Genomic DNA, 7,794 nt, shown 5'->3' with positions numbered 1-7,794 from the left:
ATGGTCCGTGTGCAGGTCAGCGGGACTAGGCAGAAAATGGTTCGGTACAGCCAAGAAGGGCCAAAAGGCCTGTTTCTGTGCTGTAGTTTCTATGGTTTCTATGGAGACATTGTTAGGATGCACAAGTGCGCTGAGAAGTGGCAGATGGAGTTCAACCCAGAGAAGTGTGAGGTGGTACACTTTGGAAGGACAAACTCCAAGGCAGAGTACAAAGTAAATGGCAGGATACTTGGTAGTGTGGAGGAGTAGAGGGATCATGGGGTACATGTCCACAGATCCCTGAAAGTTGCCTCACAGGGGGATAGGGTAGTTAAGAAAGCTTATGGGGTGTTAGCTTTCATAAGTCGAGGGATGGAGTTTAAGAGTCGTGAGGTAATGGTGCAGCTCTATAAAACTCTGGTTAGGCCACACTTGGAGTGCTGTGTCCAGTTCTGGTCACCTCACTATAGGAAGGATGTGGAAGCATTGGAAAGGGTACAGAGGAGATTTACCCAGATGCTGCCTGATTTAGAAAGTATGCATTATGATCAGAGATTAAGGGAGCTCGGGCTTTACTCTTTGGAGAGAAGGAGGATGAGAGGAGACATGATGGAGGTGTACAAGATAATAAGAGGGATAGATGGAGTGGATAGCCAGCGCCTCTTCCCCAGGGCACCACTGCTCAATACACGAGGACATGGCTTTAAGGTAAGGGGTGGGAAGTTCAAGGGGGATATTAGAGGAAGGTTGTTTACTCAGAGAGTGGTTGGTGCGTGGAATGCACTACCTGAGTCAGTGGTGGAGGCAGATACACTAGTGAAGTTTAAGAGACGACTAGACAGGTATATGGAGGAATTTAAGGTGGGAGCTTATATGGGAGGCAGGGTTTGAGGGTTGGCACAATATTGTGGGCCGAAGGGCCTGTACTGTGCTGTACTATTCTATGTTCTACGTTCTAGAACTAACAGAACACAACAGAACATTGACCCCAAACATCCGCCCCAACCCCACACAAGAAAATGGAAGGGGAACCAGCGATAAAAAACACAGAATGTAAAAACCCTAAAGGTCCATAGTCCATAATGGAAGAGTCTAATCCATTACACAGAACCATGATCTCATCCTCCGACATCTCCGACACTCTTCTCCCCCTGCCCCCTTCCCGTTCTCGGCACAACGGAGACCCTTATAAAAATCAAGTTTATCATCACTCACATATGTCATGAAAATTGTTTATTATTTTTTGCGGGCAGCAGTACAGCACAATACATAAAATTACGACAGTTATGTCCAAAACTCTTCGGCATCTTTACTGTGTACACGTGCCTCAGATTTTTGCACAGTTCTGTAAACTGATTTCAGTCAGATTATCTCCATAGCTGTTTGCTTCCCTGTTATTTCCGGAAAATTATTTGTGTCTTTTTTCTGAAGCCAGATTTAAAGTATGTGTTTAGCTTCTGCCATTTCACTGCCCCAATTAAAATTTGAACAGATTCCAGTTACAGGGGTCAAGAATTTGTTTGGAATTTCAAACTAATTTTATTGTGACCCCTATAAACTATCCACCGAGGGACACAGAGGCCAGATATGGCCACTGCCTGAGACTGGGTGGCGTGGAACCGCACAGTCTGCTCAAACTTCCCTAAACAACGCCCTCCCCCAATCACTGCCACCCGCTGCCCAGGTCCAGGTTAAGTGTGATGCCCTCCCTGCCCCACCCACACAGATTACCCTCGTCTAGGATTATTGAGATACTCCGCATATTTGTCCAACAAGGACAGCTGCTAATCTGAGGAATATGGAATCTTTCCTTCCCCCGAAACACACAAATTTCACAGCCTGGGTTGCATACACAGTTCCTGTCTCAGAGAGGAAGATTATATTGGTCGGAATTTTCCACGGGCTCCTGCTCCAGTCCTGATTGTGGCCAAGCGTGGATTCCCCGGATAGTGCTGTGTTTCATACATATCGAAGCTGCTGTCCCTCACGTTCCTGCGGGCTCCGCGTTTAACCCTGTCTGGTTCAGCGGCTGGACTCCTTGGAGCGTTCACTGTGGCATACACGGTGTTCGGTATTTCCAGCCTCTCGTCCTGCCTATGAACCTGCAGTAAAGCACATTGAAGAGCGATCCAGTCCTGCACCACATTGGCTGGGCCAAGAAAGGAAAATGGGTGTGGGGTGGGAGGATGGGTGTACGGGGGGGGGGGTCAGTGTCCCTCCTCCCCGGTGAATGGGTGTACGGGGGTGGGGTGTCAGTGTCTTCCCCCCCCCCCGCAGTGACTGGGTGTAGGGGGGGGTCAGTGTCTCCCCCCACCCAGGTGACTGGGTGTACGGGGGGGTCAGTGTCTCCCCCAGGTGACTGTGTGCACGGGGGTGTCTGTGTCCCCCCCCCCACGGTGACTGGCTGTACGGGGGTCTGTGCTTCCCCCTCCCCCCCGGTGAATGGGTGTACGTAGGGGGCGGGGTCAGTGTCCCCCTTGTTGACTGTGTGTATGGGGAAGGTCTGTGTGCCTCCTGGTGACTGTGTGTACCGTGCGTGGGGGGGTCAGTTTCCACCCCCCCCCCCCAGTTGCTAGGTGTACGGGGGGAGCGGTCAGTGTCCACCCTCCTCCGGTGAATGGCTGTACGGGAAGGGTGTCTGGGGTGTGTCGGGGGGGGGGTGTCAGTGTCCCCCGGTAACTGGGTGTACGGGGAGGAGCGGTCAGTGTCCCCCACCCCGTGACTGGGTGTACAGGGGGGGAGTTAACTGTGTTCCCTGGTGACTGGTTGTACGGGAAGGGTGTCGGGGGTTCTACGGGGCGGGGGGAGTTAACAGTGTTCCTGTGACTGGATTTGCCAGGGAGATGGGGTCAGTGTCCCCCGGTGACTGGCTGTGTGTGGGAGGGGGATGGTGACAATGTCTCCCAGTGACTGGGTGTGCAGAGGGGTGATAAGTGTCCCACAGTGACTGGGTGTGAGGGAACAATCTACCCCAGTGACATGGTGTGTGGGGTACAGTGTACCCCAGTTAATCTGTGTGGGGGCAGAGCACCCCAGTGGCTGGGTGTGTGGGGGCAGTGTATCCCAGACAGGGTGTATGGGGGCAATGTACCCCAATGACTGGTTGTGTGGGACAGTGCACCCCAGTGACTGGATGTGAGGGAACAATCTACCCCAGTGACTGGGTGTGTGGGGGACAGTGCACCCCGGTGACTGGGTGTGTGGGGGACAGTGTACCCCAGTGACTGGGTGTGTGGGGGACAGTGTACCCCAGTGACTGGGCGTATGGGGCAGTGTACCCCAGTGAATGGGCGTGTAGGGGACAGTGTACCCCAGTGGCTGAGTGTGTGGGAACAGTGTACCCAGTGACTGGGTATGTGGGGTCAGTGTATCCTAGTGACTGGGCGTGCAGGGGACAGTGTGCCCCAGTGACTGGGTGTGTGGGGCGGACAGTGTACCCCAGTGTCTGGGCGTGTAGGGGACAGTGTACCCCAGTGGCTGAGTGTGTGGGAACAGTGTATCCCAGTGACTGAGTGTGTGGGAACAGTGTACCCCAGTGACTGGGTGTGTGGGGACCGTGTACCCCAGTGACTGGGTGTGTGGGGGACAGTGTACCCCAGTGACTGGGTGTGTGGTGACAGTGTATCCCAGTGACTGAGTGTGTGGGGACCGTGTACCCCAGTGACTGGGTGTGGGGGGACTGTGTACCCTAGTGACTGGGTGTGTGGGGGATAGTGTACCCCAGTGACTGGGTGTGTGGTGACAGTGTACCCCCGTGACTGGGTGTGTGGGGACCGTGTACCCCAGTGACTGGGTGTGTGGGGGACAGTGTATCCTAGTGACTGGGTGTGTGGGGTCAGTGTAGCCCAGTGACTGAGTGTGTGGGAACAGTGTACCCAGTGACTGGGTGTGTGGGGACAGTGTATCCCAGTGACTGGGTGTGTGGTGACAGTGTACCCCCGTGACTGGGTGTGTGGGGACCGTGTACCCCAGTGACTGGGTGTGTGGGGGACAGTGTATCCCAGTGACTGGGTGTGTGGGGACAGTGTATCCCAGTGACTGGGTGTGTGGGGTCAGTGTAGCCCAGTGACTGGGTGTGGAAGGGCAGTGCATGCCAGCGACTGGGTGTGTGAAGACACTGTATCCCAGTGATGCATTGTGTGAAGGCACTGTATCCCAGTGATTGGGTGTGTGGGGACAGTGTATCCCAGTGAGTTTGGTAAATGGAGAATAGAAACTCAGTGAAGTTCCACCTCTCTCTTTCCCAATTTAACTGATATGAGGATCACTGGGCTTGCGTTCTTCTTGAGCAACAGGTTCTTTGTTTCTGGGATCTTTCTATGCCTCTGTGTAGTTTGCTACAATGACAGAGGAGTACCCTGCATTCATTTGGTAGCCACCTCTGGTTCATCCCAGCACTGCAGTGTGTGTAAGCTGGTTCCTGTTACAATGTGCCCCAGGATGCTGAAAGTGGTCCCAGAAGATTGAGCAGTTCACTTCCCTATTGTCCCTTCATTGGGGAATTCTGTCCATATGAGGGCTGTGAAAATTGTTTGGAGTTTGAAGGATTGCCCCCCTATCTGCCCTTCCCTGGAGTAATGTCTGTTCTGTTACCATCTCATTCCCCTGTCGAGGTCCCCGGCCAGCTACACGATTTTGTACTGGCTGAACTACTGCGTACTCAGTCTCCACGGGCGGTGGCTCTGTGAAGCACAGGGAGGGGTGATAAAGACATCCACATGATGTCAGCACGTACCAGTTCCCTCTCACCCCTTACATTTCTATCCCCGCACCCTTACTGACTCACTCCTTCCGCTCTCTCCCAACGCCTCCCTTCTACTCTCTGAACCCTCTCCCCTTCCACTCCTCTGTTGTCTCTCCCTTCATGCCTCTGCCCCGTCGGAATTGGTATTTGTTATTTTCTTCGTAGCTCAACAATTAGTTGTCACTTGTGTTTTATGTAACCACTTATTTCCGAGTAACTGTTTAGTGTGTCCCCCCATGCAGTTGTTCAGCCTGCTCCCCGATGGTTACATTTGTATCGTTCTGCAAATCTCTGGAAGCTTCTCTTATATTGCGTTATTGAATAGAGGTTTTCTGATTGGCTCACTCTTATCTGTGAATATGAATGGGATGCTCCGTATCTATGGAGTAGAAGGCTGAACCATGCTGGTCCATCATCTTCCAGTGTTTAGTCTCTCTCTTCTGAGCTGCGAGACTTTTGCAACTCTACACTTCCATCTCTCGCTGTTCTATTAGCGCTTAATAAAATGACTATGAAGTGACAAGTTTTGAACCTCTTTCCTGATTTTTGAAAGGACACGATTAAAAACACCAGAATCCCACAGTCCCTTTACCCATTCTGCCCTCTCCCGCCCCTCACTGATTCCTCCCCCCTGACCATTGCACCATCTCCCTCATGTTCCCTGTCGCAGTCCCCTCTCCCATCTCCCTCTCCCCTCCAGAACCCTGTGCTCCCTCAGCTAGACTCCTCAGACTCATGGATTGGGTGTCAGATACTTACCTCCGGAGATTCCAGGCATTTGACCTCGTTTTACTATTTTTTTGATGAAGCAAAAAATAAGGAACACGACAAATATACCGGTCACACTTGAAATGATAATGATATTATTCATTGTTAATCCTGATGATTCTGCAGTAACAACAGAGAGAAAAAAAATCAGTGATTCAAATCATAAACACAATTATTTCTGCTGATGCTGCAAATCCAGAGCAACAATTCTATCCTGTGTCTCCTTCTGTCAAATCTAACTGCTGTGGGAACTCAGCAATTCAGGCAGCATATAAAGAAGCTAGCAAATTATATCAAAGAGGATACTAAAAGCTTTTTCAAGTATATAGAAGTCAGATGAGAGTAGATATAGGACCGATAGAAAATCATGCTGGAGAAATTGTAATGGGAGATAATGAGATGGCGGAGGAACTGAACGAGTATTTTGCATCAGTCTTCAGTGAGGAAGACATCAGCAGTATACTGGACACCCAAGGGTGTCAGGGAAGAGAAGTGTGCGCAGTCACAATTACGACAGAGAAAGTACTCAGGAAGCTGAATAGGCTAAAGGTCGATAAATCTCCTGGACCAGATGGAATGCACCCTCGTGTTCTGAAGGAAGTAGCTATGGAGATTGCGGAGGCATTAGCAATGATCTTTCAAAAGTTGATAGATTCTGCCAGGGTTCCGGAGGACTGGAATATTGCAAATGTCACTCCGCAATTTAGAAGGGGGAAAGGAAGCAAAAAGGAAATTATAGACCTGTTAGCTTAACATCGGTGTTTGGGAAGTTGTTGGAGTCGATTGTCAAGGATGAGGTTACAGAGTACCTGGAGGCATGTGACAAGATTTGCAGAACTCAGCATGGTTTCCTTGAAGGAAACTCCTGCCTGACAAACCTATTACAATTTTTTGAGGAAATTACAAGCAGGCTGGACAAGGGAGATGCCTTGGATGTTGTATATTTGGATTTTCAGAAGGCCTTTCACAAGGTGCCACACATGAAGCTGCTTAACAAGATAAGGGCCCATGGAATTACGGGAAAGTTACATACATGGATAGACCATTGGCTGATTGGCAGGAAACAGAGAGTGGGAATAAAGGGATCCTATTCTGGTTGGCTGCCGGTTACCAGTGGTGTTCCACAGGGGTCTGTGTTGGGGCCGCTTCTTTTTACGTTGTACATCAACGATTTGGATTATGGAATAGATGGCTTTGTGGCTAAGTTTGCTGATGATACAAAGATAGGTGGAGGGGCCGGTAGTGCTGAGGAAACAGAGACTCTGCAGAGAGACTTGGATAGATTGGAAGAATGGGCAGAGAAGTGGTAAATGAAATACAAAGTTGGAAAATGTATGGTTATGCACTTTGGCAGAAGAAATAAACGGGCGGACTATTATTTAAATGGGGAAAGAATTCAAAGTTCTGAGATGCAACGGGACTTGAGAGTCCTCATGCAGGATACCCTCAAGGTTAACCTCCAGGTTGATTCTGTGCTGAAGAAGGCGAATGCAATGTTGCCATTTATTTCTGGAGGAATAGAGTATAGGAGCAGGGATGTGATGTTGAGGCTCTATAAGACACTGGTAAGACCTCACTTGGAGTACTGTGGGCAGTTTTGGGCTTCTTATTTAAGAAAGGATGTGCTGACGTTGGAGAGGGTACAGAGAAGATTCACTAGAATGATTCTGGGAATGAGAGGGTTTACATATGAGGGACATTTGTCCGCTCTTGGACTGTATTCCTTGGAGTTTAGAAGAATGAGGGGAGACCTCATAGAAACATTTCGAATGTTGAAAGGCATGGACAGAGTGGATGTGGCAAAGTTGTTTACTGTGATGGGGGAGTCTAGTACGAGAGGGCATGACTTAAGGATTGAAGGGCGCCCAATCAGAACACAGATGCAAAGAAATTTTTTTGCCAGAGGGTGGTGAATCTATGGAATTTGTTGCCACGGGCGGCAGTGGAGGCCAAGTCATTGGGCGTATTTAAGGCAGAGATTGATAGGTATCTGAGTAGCCAGGGCATCAAAGGTTATGGTGAGAAGGCAGGGGAGTGGGACTAAATGGGAGAATGGATCAGCTCATGATAAAATGGTGGAGAAAACTCGATGGGCTGAATGGCTGACTTCTGCTCCTTTGTCTTATGGTCTTATGGTCATATGTGGATGGTAATTAGCAGGCAACAGTCTGTCGTGGCTCTGTGGTGTTCGTGGTTGGTAGCCATTTCAGTCTCTTTCCACATTCCCAGACTGACCTGTCCGTGGTCCGCCTCCTCGACTGCCAAGGTGAGGCTCAACACAGCCCAGAGGAACAGCACGTCAC

The 7,794-nt window shown here is 50.2% G+C and overlaps 1 protein-coding gene across 2 annotated transcripts in view; it reads right to left on the bottom strand.

Annotated features, from left to right (window-relative positions):
• Positions 1-1,209: 1,209 nt before the first annotated feature.
• Positions 1,210-7,794, bottom strand: part of LOC134343515 (SLAM family member 5-like) — an 82,043-nt gene continuing 75,458 nt past the window's right edge. For both annotated transcript variants that reach the window (XM_063042247.1, XM_063042248.1), the window contains 3 exons: positions 5,483-5,611; positions 4,573-4,661; positions 1,210-2,081 (listed from right to left, as the gene is read on the bottom strand). In XM_063042247.1, the coding sequence (XP_062898317.1) occupies positions 1,857-2,081; positions 4,573-4,661; positions 5,483-5,611 (443 nt within the window). In that variant the 3' untranslated portion in view covers positions 1,210-1,856. The remainder of the gene's footprint in view (positions 2,082-4,572; positions 4,662-5,482; positions 5,612-7,794) is intronic.

This window comes from Mobula hypostoma, chromosome 3, assembly GCF_963921235.1.
Source record: "Mobula hypostoma chromosome 3, sMobHyp1.1, whole genome shotgun sequence".
NCBI classification, from domain to species: Eukaryota; Metazoa; Chordata; class Chondrichthyes; order Myliobatiformes; family Myliobatidae; genus Mobula; species Mobula hypostoma.
Note: the sequence above shows the minus strand (reverse complement) of the source record. Positions and strands in the feature narration are given on the sequence as shown.